Raw genomic sequence first — 21168 nt, 5'->3', positions numbered from 1 at the left:
TCCAGGTGAAATGGAAGTACGATTAATCTTCCTTTAAAGCATTTTTCCTGTTAGAGTGACCAACATTAATACGTAGTTAAAACATTTTTATTTCTATTTGTATGCGCGTGAGAGACACTTGTATGTTTGAGTTCTGTCTCTTTCATTCTTTCCTGAAGTATTTTTTTCCTTGAAGGTGCTTAGCAGTATTAGGAGGTCCTTAAATGTCCTCTCAGGTTCTTAGAGTTCCTTCCTTGAAGAACCTTGAATGCTCTTGAAAGTACTTGGTGGTCTTTGAAGGTCTTTTGTGTGCCTTGAAAGAGAACATTGATGTCCCAAGGTCTTTAGGAGGTCGTTCCACTGAGGTTCTGGATCCTGACTGATCTGTCCACTGAGGTTCTTCATGCCCATGGTGGTGCTTGAATGGCTTTTAAAGGTTGATGGAGGTGTTTGGATTCGAGGGTCTTCACCTGTAGATGCGTGAAGAAGCATGGATCCTCGGAGGCCCTACGAGGGGCTTTCAGACTCTTTCGGACACGTGAAAATGATGAAAGAAGGACGAAGGTCGGTAGACTGTGTGTGTGTGTGTGTGTGTGTGTGTGTGTGTGTGTGTGTGTGTGTGTGCGCGCGCGTGTGCGTGTGTGTGTGTGTGTGTGCGCGCGCGAGAGAGAGAGAGGGAGACAGCCCTGCTTCTTGGCCTCGTGGCCGCTGGCCCTTTAAGAGGAGCGGGAGGGGGCGCCGTGCATCTCGGCTGCAGTGTTTTTGTGTCTGTCAGTGAGCGCTCCTGGGCCGAGGCGGCTGAAAGGATTTCCAAAGGGCAGGTAAGACCAGCAGAAAAGACAAACTTACACTTCCTCTGTTTGAAAGCTGTCTTGGACTCTCTGTTCAACTGCATTTTAAAGCGCTTCAGACGAGGCGCCTTCTTGCTCGTGTGACTTCTTTTGTGAAGCGTCGGTCCTGCCCATTCCCCCGGTCCTCTCTCTCCGAAGTAACGGGTCCTTTATCCTCCTGAACCCACCCCCTCCCCGGTTATACTCATATTTCTCCCTAATGTTCTGACTAATGGGGTTTTTTAATTTCACATGAGTGTTTCTTTAGTTTCAGAGGAATGTGTAGCTGAGTCTTATGGTCGCTCCCCGGTGCGTGCCTTTTTGTTCAGAGCATCATTGGAGGCTAAGTCAGGCTGCACGGTCGCGAGGAGCGCCGTTAACGAAGCATCAAGCCTATTATTGTCATGATAATAATAATGATACTTATTCAGTTGCAACTAAAAGTGTGTTTGCCATACTGAATTTTAAGTTTATTCATTTCACTGGGTTTAATTTTTATCATGTAGGGAAATTACCTCTAGAAAAGCTGCATTTCTGTACAGTATCCCTGTAAAATCCATAGCTACACTGTTATTTTCATCATTGTAAGTGATTAAAGCAGGAGTTTCAGTGTTGCAGCTGTCTTACAGGAGTCTATACAGTTATGTGGCATTGCCAAATCTTATCCCACACGTCATTTCTTAACCCGGCCACACATTTGGGTGTTCGTTTCTCTTTGCCCTTCATTATGAAACTTTTCCTCGTGCCTCACACATGATCTGTTGCAACAAACCCACTGTTTTTCATTTTACTTTTAAAAAAAGAAAATGATGAAAAGCTCACTGCAGACTGTAAGGACTCAGGGGAGAGGGTGGGTCTGTGCATTCTGCAAGTTTTCATTAGTTCCAGATGTTCATCAGCTTTTCGTTGCTGCTTCTTGCGTCCCACATTTGCTCATCTCGCCGCCTGAAGTGACTGGTCACTGAGGGGAGTGTATATCCTCGGAAGATGGATGAGGTCTGATGGAGTTGTGTGTCAGCAGGGCAAGAGGAAGGTAAACAAGACTGAAACTCCAATGAGTCACATTTATACAGGCACCACTTGCTCTTTTTCAAGTACCTTGGTGCCTGGCTCTCCCTGGTTTCCCTTGATAAACTAGTTAGTAGGGTCTTAATAGGCAAAATGCATAAATCAACGTTTTCCCCTCAATAACTTTATTGTTTTATGTTAATATGGACGTTTTATAATGAACTTTGTGTGACAGGATGTCTTATGACATGTATGGCAGACTGTCCATATTCATCAGTAAACACATCAGATGTTGTTTTGATGAACGACATGGAGAGCTTGGCGGGGGGGGGGGGGGGGGGGGGGGGGGGGTAGTCATCAGCCTGTTACACTGCATCATACAATACACCACTGTCCTGCTGTTGTGTAATGGGCTGCTAGCAGTATTAAATCACCTACTAGCAGCTGCTTGGCTCTCAGATGGGCTCTGTCCTGTCATTCATGCTGTTAAATTGGCCTGCTAGTGCCAATATCTTGCCTATTAGTTGGTATATCTTCATATTTAATTCTCATATTACAGTACAGTTCAACAGCACCATAACTGCAGCCATGAAAATGATGGTGAAGTTACATCTGCACCGCTCAGCAATAGTTTTAAAAAGCAAAAACATTATAACCTTCATGAAGGCATATTGCAGACATTTAGCTAAGTGGACCTAACGAACTGTCAACTGTATATTTCCTTACTGTTTTGAGATCCAGTGAGTGTGAGTGTAATAACAGTGAAAACTGACTCCTCCTCGCCTGCTTGGGGACCCCTGGAATCCCATCAGAGACCCCTGGGAATCCCCCAGGCTGCACGTTTGGGAATTCCTGGTCAGGTTTGTCTGCAGCTGGAGTTTCCTTCACCATTTTTTCGTCTGAGCTGGAATGTGATTGTCACATTACAGCAGTTGGACGCAGGGGTGCTGTGGTGGAATGCAGGGTTATAAACCCCATTTGCACACTGGGCCACACGCCGGGCATTTAAATGGTTTAGCGAAGCTAATGAAATTACACCCTGAGCCCGCATGAGACTGTCTGTCACTGTCTAGTGAGGTCTATTACTGGTTAGCTATTTTGGACAGTTTTAGAGCATGATCAACTATCTGTTCTTTAAGTAATCATGTTATATATCATCACTTGAAATAAGGACGTTTATTGACATAAGGGTCTATGATATTGCTAACGGGCTTCTTCACTGTGCATACATGCAGTCAAGTTGTGTTTTCTTCTTATTGTAAATCCGATATGACGAAAAACCCAAATATACCCTTTTTCACACAATTACATTATTTTAAGATATAATGAAAGAAAAGGTTTTCGTGTAAGAGGTGGATTAGTTTATAAGTGGATAAACATACGGCCCAGTATTATTATAGTAATTGCTTAGGACAGTGAGGGTTAATACTCCTACTTAACTATATTGATTGGGTCAACCAGTAAAGTAATGTTTTCAGGGAACATATGGTCTAATCGGGCTTTTGAGGTACTAGAGATAGTAATTCCTTATCTGCCCGAATAATCTGACTTGATCTCTTTTAATAAATTAATCACTCAGAAAAGCAAGATAGACTGTTCTGTTCAGCAAAGCACAAACATGTGAGGGCAGTCAGTGCTATGGATGTTTCCTGGACCTGTTGTCTCTATGTCCACAGAGTCTGTTGATCAAGAACCCTCCTTGAATCAGGAAGTAATTGATAAGATCCCTGTGAGGGAACCACTTAACTAGATCACCACCTCAGGCAGATTACTTCCTCTGTTCTGCTGTGCCATCCGCTCGGCACCACAGCACACGCTGACCTCAGCTTTTAACCCCAACACTGGTGCTCTGGCGTTCCGACTGCTGTCTGGACTTCGTCCCCCCCCAGACCCTATATATTCCTTGGAACAGTGCAGCGTTCAGCCTCTCTGCTCGGCATCATTCTTAATCCCCACCTCCACAACTGCACAGGAATTTTCTCCCAAATGCCTCTTTTTTTTTTTTTTTTCTAGTCTCTTTTTTCCGGTGCCGCTCCTTGCCGCTCAGTCCCACCCTTGCTCAGTTTCCTGTTGGAGGTCAGCACAATGACCAATGGCAGACTGGCGGGTGTTTACTCTGCTCCTGTTCCAGGAGTAATGTGAGCTTCACAGCCCCTCCCTTTGGCCGTACTCTAGCTAGCCAGACTGCTCCAGCCCAGTGCCGTCTGCTCCTCCATACCACCACTCCTTAATGTAAAAAACAGGGCTTTTTGCTAAAGGGCAGAGAATCCTGGAGGGGATGTACCATTGGGTAATGATTTCACTGTCCTGAGTCTAAAGTCCAAATCAGCCAAAAAACCACATGTACACCAGCAACACAAGAGCACACTGTATTTCCATGTTGTTATGAGATCATCTGGCCCCCGTCACGCTTGATGAAGGCCCCATCTTTCAAGCAATGACGTACACCGTTAAGCCACTTCAGGCTGAGTGACAAATGGCTGTTGTTGCCTCTACATTTAGCATTCTGTAGCTTTTCAGGAGGGAAATTTGTTTTTAATTTTTTCTGATTTATTATTCATTGAGGACCAGTTGGTTGAATGAAGCCATCTGTGCTGCAGAGTGAGGAGGAGGAGGACACAGAAGGCTTAGTAGATAGACCAACAACCGTGACTCCTGTTGTGATTTTAATGTAACATTTAAAGCCCTACAGCATGTCTATGTTTGCGGCCTTTTACTGTGAGGAAGAAAAACCTCTGAACAACAGTCAGCTTTATATAGTCAGAGAAAGTGCAGCTTCTCATAGGGATTCTCTATTGTGGGTCTATTTTTAGGTGTGGAATGCACAAATGATGGTAATCTTCTAGGCGGAGCCATTTAAGATTATGAGGAAAGGTCCTTTGAAACTTTATTTACCCATTGTGAGCAGTCCTTGCAGCCCTCTGTGTGATCTGTGTGGTGCTCTTCCTGCACTAACAGGAGTAGACTACATTCTGGTGTCAGCAGCAGGATTTGCAGTGATTCATACTGGTGGAGTTCAAATCTGAGAACAGTCATGGTCTTCTCATTCGAGAAGTTTCCATCTAAAACTCTCAGCAGCATTTCTTCTTTTTTTTTTCTCCCCCCCTCTGCCTGCAGTTTTGCCTTTCTTTCCTCACATTCCCACTGTTTTTCTCCCACCCTCCCTCACATACTGTACTGCTCTCCTCTGCTTTCTCCCTCTCTTACCCCTGCTCCTTTTTTTTCTCTTTCTCATTTATGCTCTCCTTCTCCTTGTTACTCTTTCTCCTGGGCTGGGGAGGAAGTGACTGGGTTGTTTCTGGATCCTTAGGGAATAGGAAGATGGAGCTCCCTTTCCTGTAACCCTTTCTTCATCAAACTCATCAGGGCTCCATCCTCGCTGTTTTTTCAACATCAAGCTTGGCATGATGTGAGGAACATGCACTGGCGGAGCAGTGTCAATTTGACATCAGAAAAAGATGCATTTCTCATCAGGCTTTTGCTCAAATGTTTCTACTTATTGGTGTTGATTATCCATCAAAAATATATCATCACGTTGTCAGATTTATCATCTTGAAGACAGACAAATTAAAAACAGTTAAATCACTTCGTTTTCATATCATCGGTGCCCTTACTGGAATAAATCAACTTAAACGCTGCAGCTATGTTTGTTGATCTGCGGGAGTCTTCAAGCCTGGAACAGTGTCTTCGTGTCGGGGGATCTGTGTGTGTTTTCATCTGCGCTGTGTGGGAGTCGATGGGAGTTCAAGTTGTCTCCTGTAATGTTTGATATTTGTCTTACACAAGTATTTGCCATCTGCACCAGCACAGGGTTACTACTAAAGAGGTCCACATAGTTCACTGTCTTTAATCCTGTCCTTGGAGAGTCATTTTTGGCAAGTTTCAATAATTAGACAGGGATGTGTTCATGTACATGTTTTGTTCAGGCTCTTACATAATTAGTAGCACAAAATCATTTTGGAGCCTCGGGCACTTGTTCATCTAGACATCAATCACTTAGTCCTGCTCCTTGTATTTCCAGTCTCTTGTCAGTGTGTGGGTCCTTAACAGCGCTTCATCAACTGTTTGTTTGTTTTGAGGCAAATTTCCTTGCCACACACTCATACACACACTGTTTTTCTCTCTCTCCCTCTCTGAGATGCCCCTCCTTGCTTTATATTAGAACCAGCTGTGGAACTAGAGGCTGAATGAATGGCTCTTTGTGATTTGGCTGTCGTTCCAGTCTAAAAGGTCTATTTCTCCCCCTACCCCTCCACCCTCTGTGGTATCGGCATGACAACAATATGAAACAATGGACTGAACAACAGCATGTCTTGTTATGATATTATGCAAAGGTCACCTATCCTTGTTTTTTAAGGCTGCGAGACCCTCCGACAAAATGTCGTCCACACAATTGCACAGCAGCCTGACTCTGAGCAGCCGCAGCCAAGGCGTGAGAATCAGCAGACACAGTCATGCAGCTTATCTGGTGGACATGCACGCAGTTGTTCCAGCACAGACTTCAAGTCTGTGAAGGGAACACATTACAAGGCTCATGAAATCAGTCTTTATAGGTGATCTGTGCAAATGATGCCTGTTCCAAACAAACTGGAGGGCGTGTGCGCGGGTGTGTGTGCGCCACTGGATTTGGGAGTGTTAGTCAGAGAGGCAAGAAAACAGAAAACATTGCCCAATCACATGGCAGGGAGGCTCCCAGCCTTGAATTGATTAGCGAGGCTTGAATTGGAGAAGGGAATGGGGTGGGGGACAGTGTTTCTAGAAAGCTGGGAGAGGAGGAGTGTTGCTTTGCGTGGATCAGACTTCTTCCAGGCTGCAGTACAAGGCGGTCAGAGAGTGATTGGCATCTCATGGGGGTATATTGTTCACATCCGACTTGTCAGTCAAAACCACTGGAATGTTTGGGAATGTTTTTTCTGGCTTTGCAACCTGTGTTTAAAGTCTTGCGGGGGCCACTCTTTTGTAACCTGTCATAAGTCTGTTTTTATCTCTGTGTCAACAGAGCTACACACCTTCAATGGAGTTTTAGTGACGTCCCCTGATGACTACTTGTCTAGATGTTTCCTTTTATTTTCGTGTGGTTTACATTTTTCTGGGCTTCAAACTGTTACAAACAGAATCTGTGACTGCCAGAGTTCAAGTTTCCCTTATTCTTGTTTCCCACAGGTGCTGACTGTAAGAGTGCAAGAAAAGGAAGGGAGAGCGAGGAGCCTGGGGAGGAGAGATCCCGTCCTTGCAGCGCAAGCAGCTGGTATGAAGTGGAAAATAAATCCCTCTTTTCCTAATTCACAAACCATTCCCAAGCTTGAGCAGAATAGCAATCACCAAAGGCCGAGAGAGTCACTAAGGCAGTGGAAAAATCCATAACGATCTTCTCTGGGTGGTGGGAAGAATGGTATTTCTAACTTAGCAATACTGAGGTTTAATCCTTTGTAATGGCAATAATAATAAGGGGACTCAATGAATGGAAGCAATGAGTTTGAATGTGGGAGAGCTGACCTCGAAATGAAGCCTGGCATTTTAAATTGCTCCTCAGGGTGGTCTCAATCCTCTGATACACCAAAGACACGGAGATCTATATACACGCTGTAAATCAAATCCAGTTTTTAATCCTCCAGAGACGAGCATGCTAAAGTGTGGCTGTAATAAATAAATAAATGAACCTGAAGCTCCATTTTATGTACAAACCCAATCTCTTCTCAGTTTCTGCGAGAGATGAAAGAAGCTGCCGTATAATACAGTTATTCTCATGACATCTTACAGGACATACTGCAGACGTGTAATTTGTGCTGGATGACCTGCATCGCCCCCCCCCCCTCCCGAGGGTTGTCCTAATCTTAATAGCGGGGAATGGAGGGAGTCGACCAGGCGATGTTAACTTCCTTTAGTATGGTATGCAGCTGTATGGGGAGGCAGGGGGGCGAAATGGGGGCAAGGCATTTGTCCTGGATGAGGCAGGCTGAAGAATGGCAGTGTGGCGCTGGGGAAGGGCGCACACTGGTTTCTGTTCAGATGTCATCTCAAAGGAACTCTGTTTGAGAGCTGAGAGAGAGGGAGGAAGGTCAACCCCCCCCACCCCCCACCCCCCACACACACACACATACACACACACTCACACACTCAGGGAATACATACACACTCACTTACACATCTGAAACACCCAATGAGCCGGTGTTGGAGAAGCAGATGTGGAGGCCCAGTGGCGTGGGCGTTTTGAGGGGGCGATGATGGAGGAATGGCACCCGGAGAAGAAAATAAGGAAAGAGCCATTTGAAACAGAGAATAATGTGAGTTTGAGAGTGAAGATATAATTTGAAGGAGTAAAAAACTGCATTTTGGAATTCAAAGAGGATTCGAGTGGACTATGTCATCTGTCATGTCTGCTTTGCTGGTTGCTAAACCGCAGACTCTAATTATATCTCATCAACTGTCCCCTGTCAGCGCTGTCCTCCACCCTCGTGTACACACACTCACTTTTCTCACACGCACACATACACACTCATGCTCCCAACCACTCTCCTCCCCTCTGTCCTGCTCTCACTTTCTCACACATGTAGTCATACCAACACCGCGCCGTGCAGCGTGCAGCACATAATCAATCTAACACTTTCATTCCATACTTGAGATAAACAGACTCTCACGCTGTGTTAGGAAGGCATGGAGCCAAATCTTGTCTGTGATGCTTTTAATTCTTCTTTTTCAGTGTTTCATGAAATTATTCCACATCATTAAAAACTTCTTTTTTTTTTATCTGCGATGAAAGAGCGCTTTTGTTATCAAATGTTTATTGGATCTTTCAGGATTCCAGCAGCACTCCCGTGTTATTTTTTCTTCTTCTGAAAATCTCTTGTGTTCATGTAAGGCAGTCTTAAAATTTACATCTGGGAAATCTGATAAATTCTTTATATGTAAGCTGAAATATATTTGGCTCAGTGTTGGGGCTCTATCATATTGAATTTAACAGTGGAATCCTTCCATACCACGTCAGAGTAAGATGTATTTTTAATTCTGTTCATTTTGATATGGGTGCATCAGTATGTGCGCACACACACACACACACAAACACACACTGTCTGATAATGTGTGCGGCCATCTTGGTATGAGAGGGTGATGAAGGGACACAGATAAGGGGAAATCACACTGAGACGTTAAAGTGACTACAGGACTTCAAAAATACCAAGTCAACTTAGTCAGTGTTTCCAAGTGTCCTACTTTTCACAAACGAGCAAGCACCGACCAGAGTCACAAGATAGCGAGAGACAGAGAGAGGGAGATAGAGAGAGCTCCACATAGAGAGGAGACTCTCAGAGTTCCTGCTGAAGAAAGAGAAAACCAGCCTTAAACTGAAATGAACTGAGTATGTCCTGAAAAACAAAGTGTAGGTTTGGAGTCCAAACTTCTGATCTTCGCTCCTTAAAGTCTCAGTAATATAACGATGTTCAACTGCCTAAATCTGTGGATGGCTTAAACATTACATCCCCAGTTCCCACAAAGTGATGACCTAGAAAGTTAATCTTTTCCAAGCAGACACAAACTCGGAGGCGCTGGCGATGTGGGCTCTACAACGTTGCTCTCTGTGGGAGGACAAAGCACAATCTTTTGTTTATAAAAAGTCAAGATGCATTACCTCTGGAATGAAAAATGCATTGAAATTCACCATGCTCTCTGTGTGAAAGTAACAAGCAAGTTAAAAAGAGAGACACTGACCAGCTGAAACCTCCTGATCATCAGCTGACGTTGAGAGGGGGAGAAAGCACCAGAAAAGCATAAAGAGAGAACAAATAGAGAAGACAGAGGAGGAGGGGGGAGATGTGGAGAAAGTGTAGGAGAGAAAGAGGAGAGAGTGTCTGTAAACCCTAATTTGAGAGGAGAAGTTTAGCGTGCACGGATGATTCCTAATAAGGTTGTAACTGGCAGACTCAAACCTCTGTCCTGGAATTAGCTGCCAGGAAACTTTCCCCTGTAACTCCTCTTCTCTCGACGCTATGAACAGAAACAACACACAATCGACTGTGACCCGCTACGCTCCAAAAAATGAAAGGATAAAATTAGAGAGGAAGGCATGAGGGTGCCATAGTGAAAGAAACAGTAAAACTATTTCTGACCATCATATAAAAAAACAATATTATCAAAAAGAGCCACATGTCGTGTACAAACATACTGCAACATACTGTATGTCCATATAAACAGGTTTCTGTTGGACATGCATAATCATGCATTATTAACCCTTCGCTTGTTATTACTGCAAGAAAAGAAAAGAATATTTGATGTGCTCATTTGTAATGTCAACCTGTTTCTGTGTCTCCACAGGTGAGAGTTGGTGGGTGACTGTTTGGATACCAGCCACAGGCTCATTATGGCTCAGGTGCTGCATATGGACCCCGGCTTCCCAGGTCAGCTTCTATTTATTCTCACCAATAACACTCAACATAACACACATAATATTGAGGGTATTTTAGAAAAAGGAATTCTTTTTGTTAGGATTTAAACTGTCAGACGGGCTTGTAAGTAATGGAACAGTGGTGATATCCCAGCACTCAGAAGGTCAGGTTATAGTAAACTGCACTACTCCACTTTGAGCCTAATTTGGTGATTGTTTCAGAGTACATAGATAAATACACAGTAGCCCAGAGTTAGTGCTATTTTCTAAAGTCTGAGCCCAAGATTAGATGCAGATTTCCGTTTGTTTAAAGTTGATTTCCTTCCCCCTCAGGGAAACTCAACCCGCCTGCTCCCCCTTCCCTGCACGGCAAAGAACAGGAGGCGCCCTACTCAGTGGAGACCCCCTATGGCTACCGTCTGGACCTAGACTTCCTCAAATATGTTAACGACATAGAGAAGGGAAACACTATTAAGAAGGTGCCTATACAACGCCGGCCACGCTATGGCTCCCTGCCCCGTGGCTACGGCTACGCCGGCTCCTGGTGGACGTCCACGGAGTCTCTGTGCTCCAACACCAGCATGGACAGTCGGCACTCCTCCTTCTCCTACTGCGCTCCAGGATACCACACGTCGCAGAGACCCAGCTTCAGCACTGCGCGGGTGGAGAAGACCCTGTTGGATGCACGCAGGAAGCTGGAAGAGGAGAAAGAGGGGCGTAGATTCTCCAACCTGGGCAGCATGCACAGCAGTGTGGCAGGCTCTAACACCTCCATCAGCAGTGCACACAGCTACAACAGGGCCCATGGTGGAGGCGGATCCTTTACGCCCATGAGTTCTGGCCTGTCCACCCCAGTGACCCCAACGCCAGCCCACCTGCAGCATGTCAGGGAGCAGATGGCAGCAGCCCTCAGGAAGATTAAGGAGCTGGAGGAGCAGGTGAAGACCATCCCTGTGCTCCAGGTTAAAATCTCTGTGCTGCAGGAGGAGAAACGGCAGCTCAGCGTCCAGCTGAAGAGCCAAAAGTTCCTGGGCCACAGTCTGGGTTTCAACCGCGGTCGTCCGCGAGGCGAGCTCTACATCGACATCCCTGAAGAAGAACAGAGCACTGGAGCCAAGAGCAGCAACAAGTCAGCAGAGCCACTGTCTCCCACCACACCTGAGGGCTCCAAACAAGACTCAGGGTGTGAGATTGAGGACACAGTGATTGTGGGTGGAGCTCGACCGGATGCAAAGCGGGAGCTGCGCACCATCGGAGTGGGGCCAGAGGACTCAAGGGGCAGTCGTCAGGTGGGAGTTGGGGTTCGCGAGGAGGATCTGGGGCTGCTGCCAGAGACAGAGGCTCTTAAGAACCAAGTGGGTCAGCTTGAGGGCAAACTAAAGAGGACGATGCAGGAGCTGCAGGCTGCACAGCATCAGGCAGCAGCAGTCCAGAAAACTCCTCAGGCAGAGCATCCAGTCATAGCTACCAGCATGGGCTGGCAGGAGCCACAAGGCTGCAGCCTGCACACTCTGGTCAGCTTCACACAGCAGCCCCAACAGAGGGAACAGAGGACTGTGGGAATCCAGGTGTACACATCGGAGCAGCCTACTGTTGTTGAGGTGGGCACACTGCTCCGAGCAGAGATCTGCAGCTCCCCCTCGCTTCAACCAGCTGGAGGGGTTTTGGAGGGCCACCACAGAGGACAAACTGAAGGTCTGGATTCAGCCGGTAGTTTATTACCTTTACCCAAACAGTCTAATGCAACAGGCGTTTGTTAAGAATATCATGTTCAGTGTTTGTGAACTCTATCAGTGAGCTTTTGAGCCTCTGATGTTTTCTGTCACCTTTCAATTTAAAGTCTGCCACAACACAACAACTAACTTCACCCTGAAAATATCACTGAGCTGAATCAGCACCTCTCTGACACTAAGACTAAGATTATACGACAGATTACATTTATTGTAATGGGCTGCATAAGACTGTACAGGTGTAACCAATAAACTGACAAGTAAACTCTTGATCTTGTGTTAACAACTTATGTTGGAGAAAGTAGTTTACTTATGTTTTTTGTACATTTCCATAAGATATGTATATCAGTGAAGGCTGACAAGTTGAAGTCTTCTTTCTGTCTGGCAGATACTCCGGTTGAGCTGCCGATTGCAGTCAGCTCCAAGCAGGTACGCGACGTCCTAAGGAGCGAGTTGTCCACCTCGGTACCTGTTGCTAATCCTGCCATCGCTGTAGGCACGTCTGATAATCACATTGGTTTGATCCATTCACAAGAAGGAGAGACACTCCTGCATACAAACACAGAGACCATCCAGTCACAGGAAGGCCCTAAGACAGGTAACTGGACTGAACTATCACTTGACTTTTTTTAATTTAATCACATGACACAGTCCGGCTCTATGTATGATTACTGGTATCTTTTTACCAGCCTCATCTCCTCAGTCTCTGAGGTCCATTATGAAGCGGAAAGCAGAAGGTGAACCAGGCTCCCCCTCCACTAAGAAAAACCTACAGTTCATTGGAGTCAATGGAGGGTAAGTGTCAGTGACTGCAGATCACCAATCAGTCATGTCCATCCACAGAGTCCTGTGTCCCCCTGCCCTGGCAATAGTGTTTCATCCCAGATGTGTGATGTAGTTGGAAGAGAAAAGAGTCGGCTCTAGCCAAGGGTCAGAGTTACCAAGAAGAAATGCATTCGTATTCCCTGCTCATGTACAATAATAAAATAGGTGTGAGTTTCAAACAGTTGGAGCTGTTTGACATTAAAATCTTCATGTTCTTTTCTTGCAGTTATGAATCCACATCATCAGACGACAGCAGCAGTGAGAGTTCAGACGAGGGCAGTGACTCCAGTGAATACCATGAAGCCAGAGAAAAACTACCAGAATCTACAATCCAGCACCAGCAAGCAACCCACGCCAAGGTTTCTCAGCCCCAAGAAAGCAACAGCGTACCTCAGCAGGCCACTGCCAAACTACCAGCCGTCATTCCAGAAACACAGCAGAGTCCCCGCCAGTCTGCAGCTGTAGACACAAGACTGCCAGACAAAGTCCCCCGGTCACCAGCAACTGATACAGCTGTGCAGAAATGTGCCTCACAGCCACCAGCCTCAGACCCCACCCTGATTCCTCCACGTCCAGCTAACGATTCTGCCTCTAGAGAGACTGTCAGCCAATCATCAGAAAAGCACACAGTCACACGGGAAATCACCTCCGCATCATCAAGCTCTGAATCCTCTAATCCCTCTGAGCAAAGCTCTCTAAAGTCCCCGGTTACCTGTTCTCCATCACCGTGTGTCACTAAAACCACTGAGATTGCCAAGCAGCAATACACCGTCCAGTCACAAGCAACCATCCTCTCCAGCCAATTGGAGTCAAAGCCAGCAGCTGAAAGCAACACAAACGACACTGCCACAGCATCAGCCAAACAAGTCAGGTAAACGTACACATAGTCAGTCTGTCTGTGAGCATCACCCTGTCTGTGAGCATCAGTGACTGACAATGTGTTGTCTCCTTGTCTATCTCAGACTGGAGCTGAGCGACGCTCTGATGTCAGCTCTTTGTGCCCTGCAGAAAGCCCTGGGGGAACCCAACGCTTTTAGCCAACAAGGAGCAGTAGGTTTTCACTTTGTTTAACTAACATAATCCACTCAGTATCAGTACTGCTGTCCAGGAAATGCAGGAGTGTCCTGTTTTTAGAAAAATCAATTATACTGACAAGTCCAAGGAGGAGCACAACAAAGCAGAGATACCTTACATACTGATTTATCTTTAATTCACATTCAAACATATTCAGCTTATCATGATCTCTGTCTGGACTGTAACAAAAAGGGGGATATTTTTTATTATGTGGTTTTTGAACTAGAGGTCATAGGTTATTTACAATATATGATTTGCGTTGCATCTCTAAATGTTTGAATTAGTCAAGAAAACACACTTACAAGGTGCTTTAAAAGAAAAAACAATAAAATGGTTTGCTGCACTAAAAAGATCTAGACCCAATATTTTAACATGTATTTCAGCAAGTACTAGATGAGCAAACAATACATTTGGTGTGTGTTTCTTGGAGGTTTGTTTTGCAATAAACCCTCCTCTCGACATACATCTCATGGTCAGTCTGTCGAGTGTTTCTGTGTCTCTAAGCGTCCTCATTGTGTCTGATCTCAGAGGGCGGCCTACACCACTGTGCTGCAGGAGTGGCTGCGTGTGTCCTGTCACAAAGCTGCGGACACAGCTGTTGTCAAGGCCTACATGGACACCTTCGCCTCGGTCTCCCCTCAGCTGCTGGAGTTTGTGATCAACATGGCAGACGGCAACGGGAATACAGCGCTTCACTACACCGTCTCCCACTCCAACTTCCCCGTGGTGAAACTGTTGCTGGACACTGGTGAGCTGTGTGTGTGTGTGTGTGTGTGTGTGTGTGTGTGTGTGTGTGTGTGTGTGTGTGTGTTAGGAGTTTTACGTTGCACGTTTTGGTAACAATATTCATTTACACAATATCTCCAAATTTTTGTGACAAATAATTAACAAATAATGAATTATAAAATTATGAAATTATCTCTAATTAAGGTTGAAATATGGGATTTTGGAAGGATTTGTTAAATATTTTTACTTGACATTTCCAATTCTACTGTGTCATGTCCCGTATCAATCATCAGACATCAGAGTGTCAGATAATCCCGTGTCCAATATGTCACGCATCCCTGTCATTGTCTCTGCTGCTGTTGTATCACCTGTCACACTGATTGTCCTATATACCTGACAGGCCTGTGTAACGCTGACAAGCAGAACAAGGCGGGATACACAGCCATCATGCTGACAGCTCTGGCTGCCTTCCACTCTGACAGTGACCTTCAGACCGTACTGCAGCTGCTGCGCACCGGGGACGTCAATGCCAAGGCCAGCCAGGTGCGCCCTCTACTGCTCACTAGGTTTTACTGCAGCTCCACACACAACACACACAAACCCATATCAGAGCTGAAATGGTGTTTTCAGGTGCTTATCAGATCTCTGCTCACTATTAGTTTGTTATGCAGATGTACACTGCAACATGTGAGCAAACAGTCTAAATGATGATGATGATGATGATGATGCAGCTCCACATTTTCAAGATGAGGTTAAAAATGTTGAATTATGGGTATTTTTAGGCCGGTCAGACGGCACTGATGCTAGCAGTGAGCCACGGTCGAGGGGACATGGTGCGGGCACTGCTGTCCTGTGGGGCTCAGGTCAACATCCGGGATGATGACGGCTCCACGGCGCTCATGTGTGCCTGCGAACACGGTCATGTGGATATTGTGCGTCAGCTACTGTCTGTGCCGGGGTGTGATGCCACTCTCACCGATAATGTAAGCACAGTATAGTCCCTGCCTATTTCCTCTCTATCTCCCTCCCTCTCTCTTTTTTTTTGACAAACCCATCATTTCACCATCATCCTCTTGTGTTTTTACAGGATGGCAGCACTGCGCTGTCCATTGCTCTGGAGGCCAGCCAGAACGACATTGCTGTGCTTCTGTACGCTCACCTCAACTTTGCGAAGCCTCCTTCCCCTGTGAGTGCTCTCATACTCTGCTAATACACAGTAATGGTTGTCATATTATATATTTTTTCACACTAGTATCCTGGTTATGATTGGGTTTTTGGAGTATCCTGGTTAATTTTGTGCATGTAAACAGCTTATCCCAGTTTCAGAAACCTGGTTATGACCTTATCCTGGATGTACTACCTGGAGCACTCCAATAGAAACCAGGATAATGTGGCATGTAAACACCTTACCAGGTTTCTGAACCATCTCATAGTGAGATGGTGAGAAATCAAGATATACCTGCAGGCAGACGGTCAGAAACCTGGATACTGTTCTCATCCTGTATACAAGGATGTGAAGAACCAGGTTTTTCATGTTCCATGTAAACGCCATATCCCGAATTTAATCAAAAACAGCATAAGGCTTAAAATGAGGATACTAATTCATATGTAAATGCACCCAATGAGAGAAATCTTTCATAAAAGAGGAAGAGATTTTCCACACATGTATCCACTTACAGTCTCCTCAATAAGGCTTAATGTAATGCAGCCATATGACTTGTTTTGCTTTAAAGGAAGTGTTGTTGGTTATTCCTTTAAGAAATCACAAACTGAAGAAGAGGTAGACGAAGCGGATTGAATTTACAAGAAAGTAGCACAAAATAACTCCTGGAGAAGACAGAAGCGTAAACGTATCTTTAAGATACGAACAGAATGTGGATTTGTTCTCTCTCTAAATCAAGCACATCTATTGACACTTTTCCTCACAGTTCATATGTAATAAGAGCTTCACCTCTGTATTCGTGTTGCTGCAGTATGCTTGGCCCCAGCTGAGGGATACAAGTAGCTACACCTCCAAAATACATCAACACTCATGAATGACATAAAAGTTCTCATCTCTAATACCTTCTTTTTTTAACTTTGTCTAGGTTTCACCTAAGTCTCCTCTCTTGGGTTCCTCTCCTCCTTCCGGTGAAACAAAATAAACCGCACTCCCTCTGTAGCAGCAGCTCTACAACCAATCCACCGCAACTGCTCACATTACAGCGATTTTTTTCTTTCATTGTGTAATTCAGAAAAACATTGAGTTTGTGTGTATGTTTGTTCTCACCCTCCATAATTTAAGTACATTATAATGTGCAGATAATTACATGACAGCTTGCACCATTGTTATCTGTTGCTCTGTGTACATAGTGATCTCTTTTAATCACTGTGGTGGTTAAAAACACGGATTTCTTGTGTGGTACAATCTGAAAATCCAAACATCTAGAGCGGCTGTATGAACATTAGTTCAGTCTTGTGACAATCCAGTTGTCAACACTGTTTTTAGTGGCACTTACCAGTCAAAACTGTTCACCATGATTTCATTATACAGTTCTTTATTATACACTTGTTTTTATTTCATACGGATCTCATCTTAGTTGCTTTATAGAGCAATTTTTTGTCATTGTAATATGTACAATAGCTGTTACACAGTAGCATCATTAAGTGTGCCACCATCACAGTCATTTGGAATAACAAAAGCCACCCCTCTTATAGATAAGTGTCCTTGCATCAACAAGCTCATTGGTGCTACAAAAGTATAATACAGAAAACACCACTTCAACAGTCTATCAATATTTATATGCAAGATTTATTCACACTAGAGTATTTTTGATATTGATTTTTTTTATTCCGACTGAATTCATGATCTCCAAAGATCATGATTTTTATTTCCCGGGCAATTGTTTATTGATGACACCTTTTTAACCAGAGGACAACATTTTTTTTATGTGTCCACCACATTTCCCAAATCAAACCCAAAGATGTATCTCTCCTGTGAGCTCTGTGACACTGTATATCGTAGTGATAATATTAACACAGGCCTAGTGTGGCAGCGGAGAGAGGTCAGCGATAGTCTCTGAAGGCTACGGCACTGTGGTCTTTGTATTTTTATAGGTGATGGTATTTTGGATGGTGGTATGGCAGGATTAGAGTGTATCTGTGTTTGTAATATTCTGTACTTTAACAAGACTTAGTTGAGAAACGACTGAAAGCACTGGCGAAGCCACCTCTGCTGTGGCCATGCTGGTGAGATTCGTCAGGGAACCAGAAAGTGACTGATTGGGGTCTTATAAGGACGTGCTGTGTAAGATATGAATTTCAAAATAATATATGTCAATATAAACGTTTATGCCTAAAATCAAACTCCTTGAACAAAAGTGCATAGGCTATTGATGTCAAAATTTCTATTACTTTTCAAAGTTTTTTCTCAATTTTCATATTCACTTTTAAGCAATTGAATTTTTATAAACTTTCAACTTTTTAATTTAAGTATCTATCTTTTTATACATGTAGGATTTTTAAGCTCACACCCACTTAATGTAACCGCACAACTCTTTCGTTAATGTTTTATGAAGGTTTATCTAAACTTTGAGCTTGTGTTTCTCCTCTTCTAATTTGTGCGTTTTGGAAAAACAATTAATTAATAAATGTGGACCACACTGTTTCTATTGCATTTATTCAGTATTGCTTTCGTTTGCATGTAAATATTCGGCAGCGATGTAAAACATGGTAAAAACAGTTCTCACCAGCCAATGTACAACATCATAATAACTTTTAATAAAGTCATGTAGCTCATGATAAGAACGGGTCTGTCAGGGGGAATAACAGAGAAAACTACACTTGTATATCGTCACCTTCCTAAAATAATGGCCTAAGTCATGTTTTGACAAAAATGTTTTTTTTGCCTAAATCACCCCCTCATGATGCTGGCCACCTCTGGTAAAATCGCCTGAATCCTCAGTTGAGGGGAACATGCAATTCTACCCCGGTTGTATAATGGCCTATGTCAAAAGTGTGACTCTTTTGTTGAGTTTTTTGTGTTTCCTGAAAAACCTGAAAAAATGACTTAGGCCATTATTTTAAGAGGGTGTCGATATGATTGTTTTACATTTCTTCTATTTTTTTTTTTTTACAGACTCCAGGTCTGTAAACTTATATTTTATGTATCACCTGCAGTACACGTTGGGGAGAGTCCACCAGAGGGCGCTCCAACACAAACACTTGGTCAAGTCCTCCCCTCAGTCTCCAGCACATCCCTGAGCACTGTTTACTCACTATGAGATCCATCACATCACAGCTGTCCGCCAGCTGCAGGAACCTGTTATACTCCACATGCATGTTTTAACTCACTGTCATAAAGTTTCATCTGAACATCATTAAAAATTTGAGACAAATTCTCCCATGATGCTCCAAACAGAAAATAGGCCTACCTTTAACATTCTTTTGGGTCCTTTTTCCACACCAAGTGGTCACTGTTTACATGATGGCAGTTTAGATTTATCCCTGTTTGTCAAAGTGGCTCCACAGGTTGATGTCTCCTCACCATGAGGCAGTGGCCAGCTGTGATCACAGATGCAAACAGGCCATCCTCGGAGACGGTTTGACTCGTCTCAAGCTATTTCTGCAAGAAAAGTAAGTACATCTTGCAGGGTTCTCGTGTGAGTTTGAGGGTTTAGCCACAAAACCGCAAAAAAACAAAACAAACAAAACATCAATACCTTGATTGTAGATGGGGCTTGTGCACAATGGATGGTCATGACCACAACTCAAGGGAGATTGATATCCCTTGGCTTGCTGGTTGATTATTTTCGCTGTGGGCATTGTGACCCCCACCTGAATCATGGCAGATCTGGAAGCAACCCATTGTTACTGTCAAGATGAGGTTGGGTTTGCACTTGACCCTGTTGCCATGGCCATGAGATATGATGACGAAGCGGAAAACAAGTGACGAAGCTGCGCAGCTTGATTTTTTTCCAGGCTGGAGTGATGTTTTCATCTCTTATGAATTGAAGACACTGCACTCCAGCCTACAATCATCTATGTTCAAACTATACGTAAAATATATTTTCCTCTCACTTTATTTGTGTTAATTTGACCTGTTTCTACAACAACCAGGTGATGGACGGCGACGTCCATTTGTGTAAAACAATACAATAACATGCAGCATTTACGGAGTCTGAACCCGCCATAATCTCTAAGAAAAACACTGTCACAGCTCCAGCTGGTTTCCTCAGACAGCTGCATGTCTTTGGGAGGAGTCAGTGAGATAAGATACCAAGGTAAAGAAGTGTGCTCCGTCTGCACCACAACACTGTTGTTATGAAAGAGGTTTCATCCACCAGCCAATCAGAAATAAGCAGGACATTTTTAATTCTACCAAAAAGAAAAAAGGTCCACTCACTGCAGCTTTGACTGTCACTCAGACAAACCTGCTCATTCACCTGTCCAGTCAATGTTTGCATTTTCTGACTCACAGTGTGTCTCCAAGTCTTCAATCATCATTTCAATCTATTTTTCCCTCATATTCACTTTATTCTCTGTTCCGATTATGACCACTGTGATCATGTGAAGCCAAACTGGAGAGTAACATTAAATGAAATATTCTCTGTGAATGGCCCACAATGAGAGTTTCCAGTTACATATTACAGCAGCTCATAGCTTTACACTGGACATCAGATAAAAAAGAAGCTTATCTATTCCTTCTTTTGAGTGGATCCACCCTTACAGCTGTGGTGCAGTGGGTCAGATAAGCCTTAGAAACAAACCATGCATTGGCATGAAAACACAGAAAATGACTTTTCTCCTCACATTGGACGGTTTCCAACTGATAAACAAATCTATTAATATTACTTGGCAACAGAGCTTAGATTTAAAGAATCTGTTTGAATTACATGTGCTTGGTGTCTGCTTGTTTGAAATATTAGAACAGAGGAAAAGCTTCAGTCTGTCAAACCTGACAATAATAACTGCAGCCACACACTCAGCTCTATAATTCCTGTCATTGTGTGGTAGTGATTGAACGTTTTGTTCTGGAGTAATCTCTGAAAGAGTAGGTTTGGCAAATCATGTGGTCTTGTTGTTTATGGAGATACAGTATATGCTGCTTTATGCTTTGACCTGCCCCTGTAGAATTACATCTGAAATATTTACACCAGTCACTACATATACATTACATAGGCCTATATATATATTTACCTGTAATCATTACTGACAATTGTAAAATGAGGTTTGGTTCCAGAGGCACCGTGGGAAGAATTTTGTTTATCTCACGCAAGCTGCAGCCCATCACTCGGACCGCCTTACGCAGCCTATCTTGGAGGTGGTCCCGGGTGTGCCCACACTCTGTTTCAAGCATAAAATCCCCGCGGTTTGCGCTGATCACGGCATTCAACAGATAGTCAAACAAAAGACAAGATGACCAGTCTCACTGCTAAGGACAAGGAAACCGTCAGGGCCTTCTGGGCTAAAGTGTCTGGAAAGGCTGAGGACATCGGCAAAGATGCTCTGAACAGGTAAATATCCGAACATAATAATGACTGTTGGTGTAACCCACCAACATAGACTGACTGAGTCACATTTATCCGCTTACATCTTTTTGGCAGGATGCTGATCGTGTACCCTCAGACCAAGACTTACT

At 44.1% G+C, this 21168-nt stretch overlaps 2 protein-coding genes across 3 annotated transcripts in view; both read left to right on the top strand.

Moving 5' to 3' along the window:
* The first annotated feature begins 710 nt into the window (after window positions 1-710).
* kank2 (KN motif and ankyrin repeat domains 2) lies at window positions 711-18195 on the top strand. 2 transcript variants are annotated; one of them, XM_023413857.2, is made up of 13 exons: window positions 711-800; window positions 6981-7065; window positions 10125-10207; window positions 10528-11889; window positions 12313-12522; window positions 12614-12719; window positions 12976-13620; window positions 13712-13799; window positions 14352-14571; window positions 14950-15092; window positions 15332-15532; window positions 15637-15735; window positions 16637-18195. In XM_023413857.2, the coding sequence occupies exons 3-13, from the start codon at window positions 10171-10173 to the stop codon at window positions 16691-16693; spliced, it is 3168 nt and encodes a 1055-aa protein (XP_023269625.1). In that variant the 5' UTR covers window positions 711-800; window positions 6981-7065; window positions 10125-10170; the 3' UTR covers window positions 16694-18195. The 2 variants fall into 2 exon arrangements, with proteins under 2 accessions (XP_023269625.1, XP_087032077.1); XM_087175951.1 differs by lacking the exon at window positions 711-800 and adding an exon at window positions 1824-1842.
* Window positions 18196-20892: 2697 nt separating this feature from the next.
* LOC111660556 (hemoglobin embryonic subunit alpha-like) overlaps window positions 20893-21168 on the top strand; it is a 1028-nt gene continuing 752 nt past the window's right edge. The window contains exons 1-2 of the mRNA XM_087175981.1: window positions 20893-21043; window positions 21134-21165. Coding sequence (XP_087032107.1) covers window positions 20946-21043; window positions 21134-21165 — 130 coding nt within the window. The 5' untranslated portion in view covers window positions 20893-20945. The remainder of the gene's footprint in view (window positions 21044-21133; window positions 21166-21168) is intronic.

The sequence above is a fragment of the Seriola lalandi genome, unplaced genomic scaffold (genome assembly GCF_002814215.2).
Source record: "Seriola lalandi dorsalis isolate HSWRI2012SDOR001 ecotype SW California unplaced genomic scaffold, Sedor1 jcf7180002054519, whole genome shotgun sequence".
In the NCBI taxonomy this organism is placed as follows: Eukaryota; Metazoa; Chordata; class Actinopteri; order Carangiformes; family Carangidae; genus Seriola; species Seriola lalandi.
Note: the sequence above shows the minus strand (reverse complement) of the source record. Positions and strands in the feature narration are given on the sequence as shown.

Coding starts and splice junctions, on each gene's coding strand:
- kank2 (XM_023413857.2), top strand. CDS start 10,171: ATGGCTCAGGTGCTGCATATGGACCCCGGCTTCCCAG. Junction 11,890..12,312: donor CCACAGAGGACAAACTGAAG/GTCTGGATTCAG, acceptor TCTGTCTGGCAG/ATACTCCGGTTGAGCTGCCG. Junction 15,736..16,636: donor TTGCGAAGCCTCCTTCCCCT/GTGAGTGCTCTC, acceptor AACTTTGTCTAG/GTTTCACCTAAGTCTCCTCT.